Source organism: Ornithorhynchus anatinus, chromosome 6, assembly GCF_004115215.2.
Source record: "Ornithorhynchus anatinus isolate Pmale09 chromosome 6, mOrnAna1.pri.v4, whole genome shotgun sequence".
NCBI lineage: Eukaryota > Metazoa > Chordata > Mammalia > Monotremata > Ornithorhynchidae > Ornithorhynchus > Ornithorhynchus anatinus.
In genome coordinates, this window is record NC_041733.1 from 27,726,930 (window position 1) to 27,744,789 (window position 17,860).

The window sequence follows — 17,860 nt, forward strand, 5'->3', positions numbered from 1 at the left end:
GGGAAGATAAGGAGCTCTGTCTTGGACATGTTGAGTTTTAGGTGGCAGGAGGACTTCCAAATAGAGATGTCCAGAATGCAGGAGGAGATGCGAGCCTGGAAAGAGGGAGAGAGAACGGGGGAGGAGTTACAAATTTGGGTGTCATCCACATAGAAATGATAGTTGAAGTCATGGGAGCGAATGAGTGCTCCAAGAAAATGAGTGTAAATGGAGAATAGGTGATCTCTCTTGAAATGAGGGGGGAAAAAATTCAACCAATAGTTAAACCACTGCAAGAAGCATTTTCCTGAGCAAACCCTGGGACGAGAGCACATTCTGCCTTGCTCTTTTGCTCTCCCTAAAATGGCCAGTTGTCTCTCTTATCCCGAACTGGCTGGTTTTTAGCTGGCCTGTCCACTCTATGGTAGCAGTGTGGAAAAGGATGTCCTTGGTGCTGAGTGTCTCTCTTCACCACGGCTCCTTCCCGTGAGTTTCCCACTTGGCCACTGCACCGGAGTTCGCACAATCTTGGTAGGGGAATGCAAAGACTCTGAAGTAAGTGTGGAGTTGGGGAGTCCTTCTCTGAGAGTGCTCTAGGATCACATTCATTCATTCAGTTGTACTTATTGAATGCCTATTGTGTGCAGAGCACTGTACTAAATGCTCGGAAAGTACAATTTGGCCACAGAGATAATCCCTACCCAACAGTGGGCTAAAAGTCTAGAAATGGGCTCAGAGTCTAGTCCACCAATATCCATAAAATAGAGTCCCTAAGGTTATTCCGTCACCCTGTGCCATTGGCATGACTTTATATCCTTGTCTGGAATTAGGGAGGGCCATCAGTGGCCTCCCTAGCTATCTCTGAATAGACTTTACACCATATATTGGAAAGCATATCAAAGGCAAACAACCAAAAATTCCCCCTACCAAAAAACTTTTCTTCATACTCATTGTGGGTCAAAATGTTCAAGACTCATGGTGAAATGGGCAAGTAGGAAATCGTAGTGCTCCCAGAGTGTCATTTTGAGAAACATGGGAGGCTCCTGCCAAGGGGGTTTGCCGAGGGATATTGTTAGCCTTCCCTGGGTGCCCTGTGACTATTGTTTGATTTATAAAAAATACTTTGTTTTCATGTTGTAAAGTTTCAGGTGTGTGTTGAAAGAAGGGCCTTGATCAGAAGTGTGTTTGCATGGTGTCCTAGCAGGAAGCTGGGTTTTAGGAAATTAGCTGAGACATAGAGTATAAACCTTTCGATGATCTGAAGCCTAGGTTTGTTGGAACCAAATGAGGGGTACTGGATGATGGAAATCCTCATTAAAATTAAAAGCCTGAGAAAAGTGGGAAATAACATCAAGGACAGTGGAACATAAATCATTATCTGTATCACCAAGCTAAAAGACAAAAGAATTAGTGTTGTCAGTTCATGCTTTATGTGGAAAACAAGTAATTTATTTCCCAGAGATGTCTGAGAAACACAACTTGACAAAGGAAAACAACCAAAGAGGTTGGGCCTTACTTTAATGAATACCTTGTACATCTTCGCAATTGCAGAGAAACCAGGAGCTGTAAAGTCTCCAGAGTGTTAATAAATCAGGTTTTGCTCCTGGAAAAAATAAAAAGATAAAAGTAGGTGAGTTTCAAATAGAAACATTGGCAATCTTACTGTTCAGTAATTTATTACACAAAAGCCTGGATCTGGGTGTGGAAATATGGAAATGAATGATTTTTATTTAAGTGGCATCTCATTATCCACTGATATTCCTGTGCTCACAGCACTTCCCCTTTTACCAGAATTTATAAAAATCAGATCCCTATCCTGAAGGAACTTACTCTTCTTCTACTATTCCACATCTGGGATTTTTTTTTTCCCCACAGTCTGGTTATTTTGGAAGGAATGTGAAAAGGGAAAACATACAATGGCTAGGTCTTAGTGGGGGAAAATCCAAGTAGGATGAAGAAAGTTCAAGACTGAAGATTTTTCTTACCAGCTCCAACAATATTCAACACAAAAGCTAATAAATTTAATACAAATACTATTACAGTAATTCAGCATGGGGAATACAGGTGTCTTCATCAGTACCCATTATTGACCAAAGGCTTATGTGTAGAGCATTGTACTTGCAGTTTAGGAACAAACAATAGAAATAGAGCTCCTTGAGGTGTTTATTGAGAGCTTATTGTGTGCACAGCACTGTACTAAATGCTTTGGGAGAGTACAATACAACAGAGTTGGTGGACACATTGCCAGCCCACAATGAGCTCACAATCTAGAGTCTAGTGCAGAACTTGTATACCTGTTGGATAATTGCTACTTACTGGAACCCTGCCTCATGTCACTGCTAGCTGGCTTGGTTCTTGGGAACTGTACCTTAGGTCTCGAGGTAGCAGTGGGGCACAGGTAGAACCCAGAAGGCCTTGGAATTTAATGTGTCAATCAGGCAGGTCTACTGCTGTTAAAGGATTGTGATAGCTGGCTTTGAGGTGGACCCAGTAAGGTGGGGACCCCCAAAGTGATTGACCTTGTCTGAACGCCACAATCCTCATTCAAGTGATCCTGGTACCAAATACAGTACTTGTTCCATGTAAAAATACCTCTGTTCATTCCTTTGAGAAACTCTGTCAATTAAAGCTCCTCAAGCCACCTAAAAGCAATCCATTACTTGGCCCCTGGTTTGCTAGATGGAACAAAGACAAATATGGAATCTAAAAGTACATGACTTGAGTAGCTCATTGTAAATAGGATTAATAAAGCAATCTCAATGGTTTAATATAAGCTCAAAAGTAGAAACATATGTGAATGTCTACCTCCTTTATTATGTTGTATCCTTCTCCCAAGTGCTTAGTACAGTGCTCTGAACATAGTAAGCCCTCAATAAATAGCACTGATAAGATTTATTGAGCACTTACTGTGCTAAGCACTTGGGAGAGTTGGTAGACATATTCCTTTTCCACAAGGAACTTTGTCTAGAAAATTAAGTAAATTTAATGCAAAAAGTGCTTAGAGCCCATTTTATGTATTCTATAATTAACACTCAGTACTTGATTTGTACTGAGAGAAGATGTTGGGTATAGAAGACTTGCCTCTCTGGAAATGAGCTGTCCTGGGGTTATGGGAACTTTCTTTTTAATGATATTTGTTGAGCTTTTACTATGTGCCGGGCACTGTAATAAGCACTGGGGTAGATGCAAAGCTAATCGGGTCGGACACAATCCGTGTCCCACAGGGGGTTCCTAGTATACATCCCCATTTTACAAATATAGTAACTGAGTCACAGAGAAGTTAAATGACTTAAGTGTGGTGCTGGGTTTCGAACCCTAGTCCTTCTGACTTGCATGCCTGTGCTCTATCTACTAGGCAACACTGCTTCTCTTTTGGCTCACTGCATGGGATGGTGGAAGGGAGGCTGGAGGAGTGGAAAAAAAGGAGGCCTCATGTAGGTATGGGATGTCTTGGGTTTGGGGGGCAGTGGATTTGTCGATTTGTGGATCACATTTGTCCTAGTGTTCTATGGAAATTATTTTCATTAGACTGTATCACTAGTCTACTACCTGATGTGGTGTCAAAGCTGTGCCACTGCCTAAGCTGGCAGCTTTGGCTTGGTGCCAACTACAAGACTAGTGCTGTCCAAGGAAAAGTTCTATTGCCCAAACCACCTTTCTGCTCCCTTGGACTGTGGGCTGCTGGTCAGGGAGTCAGGTAGCCATGAAGCCCTGGATGCCCTGAGTGTAAACTTCTCCACTTCAGGGACCAAGTCCTGTGGTCTCAGGTCTGAGGTTGCTCTTTCTGCTGGGGTTGAGTTGAATAAATCAAGATAAGTACTTCTTAAAGATGATGGGGAGGAGAGCTTGGGATAGTTTTGTTCCCATTTTGTGCCACTTAGTGGTCCTGGGCCTCTGATCAAACACCCTAGGACTCAGTCCTTTGAGATCCAGGCACAACCTCTTTTGGTTGGTGATTATTTCTTTCAAGCTTTGCAGTCCAAATCCCTTGGGTTAGTTTTTTACTTAAAATTTAATGTTAACCAGATCCCAAATATTCTGTAGTTGGCTTGTGAATTTAAGATAATCTCTAAGAAAAAAGAAGCAGTAACTGTAAGGATAAAAGATAATTACAGATTGTAGTCTCATACCTGAACAAATCCCATATTCTCTTTTTAAAGAAAGGTGTACTTCTAATTCTAGTAGGAAGAATAAAAATATGCATTGGGTTATGGATTAAAAGCATTGAGTTGAGGAAGTTTGTGTTAAAATGTATTTGGGTTAAAACAAATACATTTTTGGGGGTTAGTCCAGTTTTTGAAATGAATATTGAGGACAAGTGGAAAGAATCCTAGTTTAAGATGATTTTGTGTCAGGATTCAGACCTCCTTTTTGCAGCATATTTATTAGTTGCTGATTTCTGGAAGGCAAATCACAATCAATCAGCGTGGCGCAGTGGAAAGAGCACGGGCTTTGGAGTCAGGGCTCATGAGTTCAAATCCCAGCTCTGCCACTTGTCAGCTGTGTGACTGTGGGCAAGTCACTTAACTTCTCTGTGCCTCAGTTCCCTCATCTGTAAAATGGGGATTAAGTGTGAGCCCCACGTGGGACAACCTGATTCCCCTGTGTTTACCCCAGCGCTTAGAACAGTGCTCGGCACATAGTAAGCGCTTAACAAATACCAACATTATTATTATTATTATTAATCAATCAGTGGTATTTGTTGAACACCTGCTATATGCAGACCACAGTGGTACTTTGCCCTTGGGATAGTACAGTACACTGGAGTTGGCAAAAACATTCCCTGCCCACAATTAACTTACAGCCTAGAGAGAGGCAGATATTAATATAAATGAAAAATTTGTAATAATTTATAGCTGTGTACATAATGGTATTTAAGCACTTCCTATATGCCAAGCACTGTTCTAGCACTGAGGTAGATACAAGGTAAGCAGGTTGTCCCGCATGGGGCTGAGTCTTAATCCCCATTTTACAGATGAGGTAACTGAGGCCCATAGAAGTTAAGTGGCTTGCTCAAGGTCACACAGCAAAGTGGTGGAGCTGGGATGAGAACCTATGACCTCTGACTCCCAAGCCCGTGATCTTTCCAATGAGCTACACTGCTTCTCTAATGCTGGGGGATTAAGTATGGAGCGATTCTCAAATGCCCAAAGTTGTCAGATGCAGGTGCAGAGACATAGAAGGGAGAGGGAGCCGGGGAAAAGAGGGCTTAATCTGGGAAGGCCTCTGGTAGGAGGTGGGACCTTAAGGCTTTGAATAGCCCAATTATATTGTTTTTTCCCAAGCTCTTAGTACGGGGCTCTGCACACAATAAGTGCTCAATAAATAGTAGTGATTGAGCATGAGTAGAGGATTACATGCAAGAATTCTGTAATAGTATCCCCATATTTAACTGCCCTCCAAGAACTGTAGCTGCTTGTAGCTTCATATTGGCCCAGCCAGCGCTCACTCCATCTTTCCTTTCTTCTCATGGAGAGATGGGTTGACCTGGAGATTGCAGGCCCAGAAATCAGTTACATTTCTTGTAGTGACTTGCCATATGTCCTTAGCAAAATCTTTTTTTTTAAATCTTGCCTTTCATATTGCAAAGTCATGGACACCCCCCAACCCACTGCCCTAGCCTAGCTATTGTGAGGCTTAACAATTTAATATTGTCACAGAAGTGTTGAATTTCATAAGAAAAGTGTAAGACAGCACACTCATTTAGCTTGGACCCTACTTCCTTACCTCAGTGATCTGCTACAACCAAACTCACATACTCCGTTCCTCTAACACCAGTCTATTCTCTATACCTTTATCTCTCCCCTTGCATGCGTCCTCCCTTGGGCTTGAAATTCCCCCCTCCTTAATACCTGACAGACCACCAATCTCTCTACCTTCAAAACTCTCCTAAAAATCACATCTCCAAAGATCTTTTCTGATTAAGTCCTCATTTCCCCAACCCATTCCCCTACCCAAGTCAACTATACATTTGGCTGTGTACCCCTTAAGCACTTTGATACTTACTCCAGCCCCTAAATCCTTGCATACAAATCCTTATACTCTATTTCCCTTATCTGTAATTTATTTTATGCCTGTCTACCCCTGAAGATGTAAGCTTCTTGTGGGCAGGGATCCCACCTACCAACTGTATTGAACTTTTCCCAAGTACTTAGCACAGTCCTCTGCTCAAATACCATTGACTTGTTATACATCAAAATTATTATTCTGGATTGCCCAATATTAATTGAAAATGCACTTCAATCTTTGGAAAAAGAATAAAATTAATGTTTTGCAGTCCAGGTTCTATTTCATAAATCAATTTTTTTCTGCAAGATATTTGGTTCTCTTCTACTGGAGTTGTAATCTTGCTGTCAGTCAGCAGAGGGCGACGTTAATTTGTCCTGATTTAAGGTGGAAAAAGTGTAATCTGCTTTAATTTAGCTCACGTGTCATGGTGGGCTCCAGTGGCCACCAGTTACTTCACTTAGTAAGCAGTTATTTTTATCCATCTTCTCTCAGCAGCCACTGACCATTAATCTTTCCATTTGCTTTAGTTTGATTAGTGCAGATAACAGTGGTTTCCTGCCTAAAGATCCCCCTGCAAATCGTTTACAAAATATACCTTTTTGGTAATGCACTGAGTCATCATCCTCAGGTGTAGAAAGAGATCTCTCTCTCTCTCTCTGAAATTAGGTATGGAGACTCTGAATTTTTCTCTTCAGCTTGCCCTCACTGAATCAGCTATTCCCTTAACAATAGCTTCTCAAGACAGTAGCTACAAGTAAATCTAGTGATGGCAGCCTGCCACGTTGCTGAGAGTGAAAAGCTGTGATCTTTTGTTATTAATTCTGCAGTATCTGGAAGCCATGTTTCATATGTTGTTGGGTAAGTTTCTAGCCAAGGCCCCGAAATTCTTGTCTGCCAGACCTTGCTCCTAGCTCTTGATCTCCGAGGTCAATTTCCCCCTGGGCTCCACTTCTCACCCAGAAACTGTTTCAGCCTTGGCCCAGAAAGAGGTCTTGCCTACCACATCCTTGGAGTTGGGTCTAACCATGGCTCAATAGGGATCTGAAATCCATCAATTGATGGCATTTATTGAGCACTTACTATGTGCAGAGCACTATGTTAAGTGTTGGGAAAATCCAATATGCTAGAGATGGTAGATGTGATCCTTGCATCCAAGGAGTTTACAGTCTACAGGGGGAGAGGGACAAATGCTTGGGTGTGTTTGGATTGCTTCTAGGACCACCCCAGGGTAGGTCAGTTGTGACCAGTGTGGCTGCTGATGGTCCTGTGTAACCTGGATACCAGACACACAGACACTGAACTCACATGTTATGCCAAACATAATGTGACAGAACTATGTGACATTATTTGGTGCAAGTCTGAGACTTCTCAAATGGATAAGGTTTTTCCACGGGGACTCTTGACCCCTCCCCTAGTCCACTTGTTTTAGAGCTACCGTGGCAGATACAGCTACCACTTTAGAATCCCAAGAACTTGGTGACAGAAGCCATTATGGACGGTGGCTGGGCCCTCAAAATAAAAATGCATGTGGACTGGGAACAAATAAGTAGATAACTGGACCGTCAGAGCACTTATTAAGAGCTCACTATGTACTAAGTGCTGGGGTAGCGTCAAGATAATCAGATTGCCCACAGTCCTTGTTCTGCAAGGGACTCTCAATCTGAGGGAGGGAGAGCAGGGCTATCATTTCCATTTTACATATGAGGAACCAGAGGCACAGGGGAGTTGTGACTTGCCCAAGGTCATACAACAGGCCAGTGGAAGAGGACTAGAGCATGATGTCTCCTCACTCCCAATCTCATGTTCTCTCCATAAACCATGCAACCTTATAGCCATTCTAGGATTAACCCAAAGGATATTGGACAGATCTATCTTTCCTAGGGCCACTGAAGGCAGTTGGGAACCCCACTTGGCCCCAGAATGGACCCTACCAACTGGGCTTCTTTGGACTAATAGTATTAATACCCTAGAGGCTGTGCCAAAACTGGACCGACCAAAGGGATTGGGCTGAATAAAAATAATTCTAGTCCACATTGACTCAGAGTGTGATTCCAGGTGCAAAGAGGTTTCATGGACTTAGTTTAGACTGAGAAAATGATTTTCTTTGTGTTTGAGCAATTTATAAAGCAGGTGCCTTCCTATCCTTTCATTGCAAAGAAAGTATGCTAAACGAAAGTCCTCAACTCAAGTGTACTGAAGTAAATGGTCTCTCTCACTTACAGGGCTTATCCTGAATTTGAATGCATTCAAAATGTACAGATAGATTCTGTTGTGAAAGCACTTTGCAAAGGGAAAATATAGAAGATGGTAACTTTACTAAACTCTATTCTCTCCTTTCTTGACTAGAAAAAGAACTTCCAGGGTGATTAGAACTTCACACCTGTTTTTCAGTTGCTTTCATTTTCTGAACAAGCATTCATAATGCTTAGCAGTTAGCACTTTTCAATTTCTAAACACTTTGCAAACATTTGCTAAGTTCATTCAACATAAACATTTGACCAAGCTCTCAAAATATCCTCTGGAGTGCAGTTTGTATTTGATTATCTTTGCTAGTCCTCTTTTATAGATGAGGGAAACTACTATGTTAAGTGTCTTCTGTAAATCAATTTTTGCAGTAACTTCAGTCATGATTACACACATTTTGTGAGTTTGCTATATGAGTTTGTATTTAAAATTCTGGACTGGACCTTGCTGAACCAGTACATGTCCAAATTAGAAGTGTTCCATCATCAAAAGAAAATTTCATTGTCTTGGGTTAACACACCTAGAAACACTTTTTATTATATTTATCACTGTCACACACTGTTCAATCTTCTGAACAGAGCCTTACTAAAACATTTAGCTTTAATCATTTGGTGAACTTGTCAGGTTCTGGTGGTTTTTGAGATTACAAAAAGTTCTTCCTTTACATGTGACAGACCACTGCTTTCAACTTCAAAGTCTTCCAAGCCACTTCATATCTCCTCCAAAAGGACTTCCCAGACACAGCCTCATTTCCCCTATCAGCTCTACTAAGCGCTTGGGAAGATTACAGTACAACAGAATTAGCAGTCATATTCCCTGCCCATAACAAGTTTACAGCCTAAGTAACCCCAGTTTCCTCTTTCTTCTGTGTCACCCTTGTACTGGGATTTGTATCTTTTATTCACTCCACCTTCAGCCCCACAGCATTTATGTACATACCTGTGGTTAAAGTTGTTTCCTCCTCAAGACTGTGGGCAGAGAAAATGTCTACCAATTATGTTGTACTCTCCCAAGCGCTTATTGGGTTCTGCATATACTAAGCATTCAAATACCATTGATTGGTTGAAAGATTCTTGTTTTGCCTAGAATGTGCTAGGCTGCTGAAAAAGGTATTTAGGGTCTTTGAGCTTTAGTTTTCCCATCTGTTGCATAAGGATGATGTGTTGATCTCAAACCAGTTATGAGCTAAAAGCTAGTAAACATGATAGTTTTCCAAATTTTAAACTATTAATGAATATTATTCTGATGCTTGGGATTAGATAACATGGATAAATTACTTGATTTCTTGTGGTGACTCACTAATGATTAATAGTATATATTGAGCACCTACTTAATCTAAAGTTCCATACTAACTATTTGGGAGGAAACAAACCAAAAGCCCCAGTGACCTAACTGGAGTTTCCTTTTGGAGCATATGGTAGGGTCAGAAGACTAATTGGTTTCTGTAGAGCCCATAGTTTATGGTCTAGCTACTAAAAAAAAAAAATCCTTATGACGGAAGTTTCTGAGATACCTAGTGCTTTAGTAGCTGAAGAGAGTAGAGAAAGTAATTTGCAGAGCTACATTTGAAAACCATTCTAGCATAACATCATCATTGCAATTATCTGTCAAAAGATTTAGTTCAATTACGTTTTTCTAACTCTCTTGTCAAGATGGTCCTATTTAAAGTAGGATTTGGTACTCTAAGGAGAGGTTAAGAAAAAATGAATACTAATTCCTTCATTAACCATTGTCACACAGCCTTCACTTTTTATAATTCTTCACATATCCTTTTGGCTTGCTCTCATGCAAACCCTGGGGAATCAATAGACATAAAATGCTCACAGGAATATGGAATTCACTGGTAAGAAGCATTACATATTTATAGGCTCAGAAGGAATAAAAAATCTTTAAGAAAATATGAGTGGTAATTTTGATATAATTGAATGGAAGCATAATTGCTATCATAAGAGCTTATACATGGCCTTGTACACTTCATACAATGGTAAGTTGGTTGTAAAATTACTCCAGGAGAAAGACAATGCAATGAACTTGAATTTAAATGTAAGATTCCATATACTTCTTAAGATACTTTTTTAGTATTTAAACAAATGTGAGGTGCTGCATGTGGAACTTAGTGATCCTTTTCTCTGAGACTTTTGTTCATTGATGTGATGAGATTTTAAGGCATTGTTACTGCAATTGAACATTTCTGGGAGATGGGATTATTTGACATGTAGCTGCCTGGAGCTTGGTGATTTTGGTAGAATGTTATGGCAGAGTAGTAAGGGAGAAGTGAGGGACCCCAGGGAGGGGGCTGGGAACATAGGATGGGAAGACAGGGATAACTGCTGGAAAAATTTTCAGGGAATCCCCTATTTTATCTGCTTCTTGGAGTATTGACACTTTCTGTATTGCTGGTTGCTGGGTCTTGACTTCTTGCTGGGAACAGCTGATGGAACATGCTATAAGACATTTCCCCAGAGAAGGGATTTGAGGCGAGGGCCTAAGGTCACATAATCCATACCCCCACTTAACTATAAAGACAAAGGATAAGGTCTCACTTTCTGCACCATCTCCAATTTTTTAGTTTCAATCTTGATAATATTTCTCAAGTCAAAACCTAAGCATTTAACTTTGAAAATGTTAGAGTTAAGTGGGCAAAGTGGAAATACTTCTGGGTCGACTCATTTTGTCTCTTAACCTTAAGCCTTGCCTTCATTTCGCTCTGAGTTTCATTCACACGTCTGCAGTTGTTCTGGGTGGAAACTGGAGCGTAATAGCCATTTTTACAGTGTCATCACTGGGAAGCAGTATTGTTAACAAGTTTTCAAAGAGTCATCTTTCTTGAGCACATCTTATTAAAGATGAAAGTAATGATATATTTCAAATGTAAAGGACTCAGAAAATTCTTCACTGGGTTGAAGAGAAAGGCACAGTAATTTCCACACTCCATCTTCAGGATGGCAAAAAAAATCTCAATAGTTAGGTGTTCTGCTTCAAATAAATAGCCAACTTTGGTTTTAAATGTAAGAGATAAAATATATTTGTCAGTTAAACACTTTTTTCTGTCCTGAGGGATGAAATTATTCAGTAGCAGTTACTTTAAACCATTACCTCTAACTGTCTCTGTATAAAAATAACACTGGAAACCACTAGATTAAATAATTGCCCCAAAATGATTCTTTGAGAGAAGTTGAAATGTTCTGCTGCGTGGTTATTCGTGAAGGACTGATTTAGACCTAATACTCTGCTTGCGATTACAGCTGCCAAGGAAAGGAAAAGATGAAGTCTCTGTTTTTCCTGTTTCTTGCCATCTCTTCTGTAGTCAGCACAAATTTGAAGTTGGTGTCAAAAAGAAATTCGGGTAAGTGGCTGAAGATTCTTTCTTAATGTTTGGTCTGGCTGGTGTAGTTGTCTTACCATTTTGAGGGATGTGCTTCTGGTTACTCAATCTGTTCCCTTTGGAATGTCTCATTAATCACTGAGATCACTTACATTTTAGAAAGTCTGCCAAGAGGCCAAAAGATAAAGTTTCATGTAGCTCATTGAGGGCTTAGGAAGTGATTAGTTATTTTTCCCTATATCTTGTATATTTTGCAGGCAGTTATGCTAGACCGTGACTCTTTGGGGCTAACTTCTGACATCCACTCCACCTTGAGTTTTGCTGGCTTCAGAGTAAGCTGTGGACAGTAATAAGATGTGGATGGAGTCAAATGTTGGTCCTTAGACTATTTTCCCTAGAAAGCATTTTGAAGTCATTTTTATATTCCTTGGATATATGTATATTGTTGTTTGTGTGTGGCATCAAGGCTCAAATTAAATTTTGGAGAAATATCAATGTCACAATTTAATCTCCCTTACTCAAAATCCCAAACAGCCAGAGGGCTAAATCTCTATCTTTCCTACACAAAGGTCTGGCAGTCAGCCTTGTGTGTGCTAAGCAGTTAGCTAGTAAGTAGACATCCCAGTCAGAACTTAATCATTGTTTAAAGTATTCAAATGTGTGTGCTTATCAGCTTCGATTTTATATTTTAGCTGTCATTACAAACCATGCATGTAAGTTTGTTTCAGTCTGCAGTCTTTCTGGAAAGACAAAGAGAGATATTATGTGGAAATGCATAATACAGATAGGGTCTGCTTCACATTAATTTCTTCCTATAAAGAAATTTATAAAACTCTTTAATGGGAAAGTACTGTATAAAATCTAGTCTGAAATGGTGTTTAAGCCTGGAACTTTGGTTAATGTTTGGATATATAAATGGGCACATGATAACTTAAATAGTTGAGAAATAGTTATTTATATTCTGATAATAAATGAAAGGAAGAATTGCGTCACAGTTGCACTCTGACTCATGTGACTTAAACACTGCTTTTTTTCCAAAAGGTTCTGGAGGAGTAAAGGTAGGGAAATTATTTTTGCATTTTATACAATGTGTATGTGTGTGTGTACATATATATATGTATATATATATATATGTATGCCAAGTTTGATATTTCCAACTTGACATCCTTTTTTTCCTTAATTCCTATGGTGCCTTTGGAAATCCCATTTTTGCTCTCAAATTTTGGTTTAGATTAAAAATATGTGGGAGATTACTAATTAGCACATGTTCCCCATTTGAATAGATTCCATTTTTCTCACTTGGTCATGACATAGTGTCTTAAGTAGTCCTGAATGGAAAAATGAATCTAAGGTTAAAAGGCCTTTATATGCTGTTAAAGTTGAAGTAGAATAGAACATATATCAAAGGGACAAAATTAAAATGCCACCCCTCACAGACTTTGATTTTGAATTTAGAACACTTATTGCATATGGGAATAAAGATATTGCTGGATTCCCTTGTATGGGATCAGCTCTTTGGAAGCTTCAGTGTCAGAGTGGAGGTGATGGAGAGCTCAAATAAGTGATGGTGGAATGGGGTCTCCAAGTACATGCAGGTTCAGTAGGTGGCCAGTTGCTGCTGAGAGTAGAGCAGCCACTAGTTGCCTGTGAGTGGTTGCACTGTACCCTCTGGCTGGCATTTCATCCATCGTGGGGGTTAATGAATTATGATCCTGAATCTGTTGTTGGTCTTATCTTTAAAGTGCTTTTGAATATAACTGTTCAGAAGATTAAATGCAAATTTTTTTTCCTACTTGTTCACTGAGTCCCCTAATAATAATAATAATGTTGGTATTTGTTAAGCACTTACTATGTGCGGAGCACTGTTCTAAGCGCTGGGGTAGATACAGGATAATCAGGTTGTCCCACGTGAGGCTCACAGTTAATCCCCATTTTACAGATGAGGGAACTGAGGCACAGAGAAGTGAAGTGACTTGCCCACAGTCACACAGCTGACAAGTGGCAGAGCCGGGATTCGAACCCATGGACTCTGACTCCCAAGCCCGGACTCTTTCCACTGAGCCACGCTACTTCTCCAACACTTATAATACTTTGCTTATAATCCTAATACATTGCTGATGAGCTTCCAGGCATGGTCATTTGGAATAAGTTGTACATTTGGAGAGGCTAGGCTGGGAATGTCCTTATATAATGATGGTGTGGTTTCCTGGTGGTAAATATTGGCATCTGTCATTAGTTTTCATTTACGTCCTTGTATAAGAGGCAAAATTTGGCTTGGAATAACATTAACACCAGGACTCCAGGGTATTTACCAAGGCAAGCAAGGCCAGCAGGGCAGAAACCATCTTCCCAACACTGAAACTATAGGTTAGGTTGTGGCAGTATGGGAGGGTGGTCTGAGCTGGTGCTCACTAGATAAGGAACAAACTGTTACTTTCACTGTTTTGCACTCAATTTCGGTTGTTACCGTTTTTTCACGTGTATCTGTCTTTCCGTGAGCTGGTGAACTCCTTGCAGTTCAGGGATTGTCCCTGAGTAATGTTTGTAGATTCCTCTTAATGCTTACTATAGTGCTTTGCAAATTGAATGACATTACTCCTATTACAGCTCCATTAAGTTATGAACAAGGCTGTTGAGGTGAATGTACACAGGATTTGGTGATGGGAGATTCTTCTCTCTCTCCAAAATGAGCAGACTTTTTAGCAAAAAAAATTTAAATTATCTGGCCCTGGTATTTATCTCTGCCAATTTCTGGACTTCAGAAGGTATGAAAATGTAAGCAGCCTCGGCGTGGGTGAGATGGCTCAGTGTGTATGCACAGCAGTCCGCTTTGCCTTGGAAACCAGCCGAAGCAGCCTTGAAATTGCATTAGGATCTGGATAATGTTACCACTTATGAAGTGTAAAACAATTACTTTCCCGGACAGGTGACTGGCATGTGGCCTGTTGCTTTATTTTTTCAGCATAATAATGCAATGAAGAATTAGCACTGCTATCTATATTCCCTGTGTCCTTCAGGATTAAGATCCACTGAATTCAGCACTAAATAGATATTCATGAGAGTGCACTTCGCCTGAAATAAGGTCATCTAGAGAGGCTACTCCATTAAAATTGGTTTACTTTACTTACAGGTGCCATCTATTATGGCAAGGAATTGGATAACATCTTGACAAAGGCCAGTGGCTGTAATGTCAGTTCTTTCTCCCTGTGGAGAACACCTGTACCTAAAGCAAACTAATTTTTAATGGATTAGACAGTAGTAATGTCTCTCTTTGAAGAAGAGATTGCTCAAGCATCTCTTCAGTGATTGCACTGATGACAGCTTCTAGTTCCAGGCTTTAGGATTCAGAACACTGAGCTTTTCCCCCATTTTAGGGGAGTTGAATGCAGACAACATTGGAAAGTGGCTCTGATCCTGTCATTCTCACCTGCTTCAATTCTGCCCCCTCCTCCTTCAGGCAACTGTGCCTCTCTGTCCTTATTGGTTCCCATTCCCATTATCCATACCAAACTGTTTTAAACGTTTGTCCCTCTCCTCAAACTTACTCTGTGTTTTTCTCCCCCTGTTTCCCCCCAACTCCCCTCTAACCTCTGTGCTTTCCCATAATCATCTGGCCATGCACTTTATTGATAAAATGTAAATCATCAGGTGTTATTTTCCTAAAATCTCCCCTGCTCCTCTCCAGTCTCACCCTCCTGCCCCACTCTTTGTTTCTCCTGTCTTTCCCAGCAGTATCTCAAGAGATTTCTTGCCACCTCTTAATCTACCCCCTTCACCTGTGCCTCCGGCACCATTTCTTCACACCTTTCAAAACACTTGTCCTCTCCCTTCTTCCCTCACTGACCACCATCTTCAACTGTTCACTGCTCAATGGCTTCTTCCCCACTGTCTTCAAACATGTTACTCCACTCCTCAAAAAAAACAGCTCCAGTGGTTGCCCATTCACCTCCACATCAAACAAAAACTCCACACCATTGCCCCCCTACTACCTCATCTCTACTCTCCTACTACAATCCAGTCTGCACACTTTGCTCCTCTAATGCTAATCACCTCACTGTGCCTTGATCTTGCCTATCTCGCCTCTGACCCCTTGCCTGCATCCTGCCTCTGGTCTGGAACACCCTCCAATCTAACACACAATTACTCTCCCCCTCTGCAAAGCCTTATTGAGTGTACACCTCCTCCAGGAGGCCTTCCCTGACTAAGCCCACTCCCATTCCTTTTCTCCCACTCCTTCTGCGTCACCCTGACTTGCTTCTTTTGCGCTTCCCCTATCCTAGCCCCAAAGCACTTACGTACATATTTGTAATTTATGTGTATTGTCTGTCTCCCTTTCTAGACTGTAAGCTTGTAGTGGGCAGAGAATGTGTTATTGTATTGTACTTTCCCAAGTGTTTAGTAAAGTGTTCTGCATGCAGTAAACACTCAATAAGTACGATTGAATGAATGAATGGTCAGGCTAACACATCTCTCATATTTACTTGAATATAAGGCCAACCTGAAATGACAGTTTGGTTTGATAGTGTGAAACTCTGTGTCCTTTCTCTCCTGAAGTAGGATTGAAAGTGGGTAATGAACAACCCGAGAAGAGATATTGATCTGATTTGCAAAGCATAATTCAGTTGAATTGTGTTTTACTTTAATAAACAAATGATGATGATATTTAACTGCTTACTATGTGACAAGGGCTATTCTAAGTGCTGGGAGAGATACAAGTGATCAGGTTGTCCCACGTGGGGCGCTCAGTCTTAATTCCCATTTTACAGATGAGATAACTGAGGTACAGAGAAGTTAAGTGATTTGCCCAAAGTCACACAGCTGACAAGTGGCAGAGGCAGGCTTAGGACCCACGACTTCTGGCTCCCAAGCCTGTGCTCTTTCCACTAAGTTATGCCAAATGATAGTTGTGGCAAGTGAATACTACCTAGGAAAATAGTTTTGGGTAGGGAATAGGGTCTGAAAACCCATGTGGGTTAGTGATCCAGCTCCAAATAAAAGAGCCCTTTAGAATGTGACCTTAATCTTTAGGACACTACCATGCCAGACTGGTGCATTTCTTGCTGCAGTCGGAGGTTGTGAGAAAAGCAGTAACTGTTCCATCTTCCCTCTCCCTGCCTGCTCCTCTTCTAAATTTCTCACAGAATGAGGAGGGTAGGTATGAGGGGGGAAATAGGGCTAGGTGTAATTGTGTGTGGGTTGTTGGGTGGGAAAATGCTAATCTTCAGTAAAGCTGATCATTTCCATTTGTGTATGAGTTTGTGCACAGCATTTAGTCTGGGTAGCACCCTTAATTATGTATGATGTGTGTTTGGAATTATGCATTGAACTGTGTGGGCAGATTGTTTCATACCTCTCTTCCCTTTATAATCAAGGAAGGCTTCATGGAGCTGATGGGATTTTAGGGGGCCTTCAATAGTATTTATTAAGTGGGTACTGAGCACTAGAACAAAGTGCTGCAAAATAATTCACATGTGGGATTTAGCTGGAGTCCCTGGCCCTCAGAAGAGAAGAGAGAATGTGGTGGTTGGGAAGGGCAACCTTTAGCATAAGGAGTAAAAGAGAATATTGGAAAGTGATGGGGAGAAGGCAAGGAGGATTGTATGAGAAGAGTGGAAGGAATAGATGATAGTGGAGAGGAAATGGATGCCTAGGAATTTGATGAGGAAATTTAGTCTGAATTTTTGAAAGATGAAGAATGACCTGATGAAAGGAATGGCTGATGACTACAGAGTAGAGTGCAAGACTGACTTCCCAGAGCAGACCTCATTCCAGGTAGATCCATTAAGAGAAAACCAGTTAATGATCAGTCAGATTTAGAGAAACATTGAGAAACAGCATGATTTAGTGGGTAGAGCGCAAGCCTGGGAGTCGGACCTGAGTTCTCATTCTGGCTCTGCTACATGTCTGCTGTGTGGCCTTGGGCAAATCACTTAACTTCTTTGTGCCTCTGTTACCTCATCTGTAAAATGGGAATGAGTATAGGCCTATGTGAGACAGGACCACGTCCAACATGATTAACTTGAGTGTACTCCAGAGCTTAGAACAGTGCCTGGCACATAGTGCTTAAAAGTACCATAATTATTATTATTATTTATCGAGCATTTGATGTATGCAGAGCACTGTATGAAGCTCTTGGGAAGTAAACATAGTGGGTTGTAGTAGGAAATAGCTAAGTAAGAAGAGGGACAAGAGGATTGACTGTTTTAAAGCTGATGTTAGTGAGTCTTTGATGCGGGGGTGAATGGGCAACCACTGGAAGTTCTTGAGGTGTGGACTGAACAAAATTTTAGAAAAATGATCCAG

At 40.9% G+C, this 17,860-nt stretch overlaps 1 protein-coding gene across 1 annotated transcript in view; it reads left to right on the forward strand.

Moving 5' to 3' along the window:
• IL1RAPL2 (interleukin 1 receptor accessory protein like 2) overlaps positions 1–17,860 on the forward strand; it is a 667,749-nt gene that overhangs the window by 17,164 nt on the left and 632,725 nt on the right. Inside the window, exon 2 of the mRNA XM_029067875.2 lies at positions 11,478–11,578. Within this exon, the coding sequence (XP_028923708.1) occupies positions 11,497–11,578 (82 nt within the window). The 5' untranslated portion in view covers positions 11,478–11,496. The remainder of the gene's footprint in view (positions 1–11,477; positions 11,579–17,860) is intronic.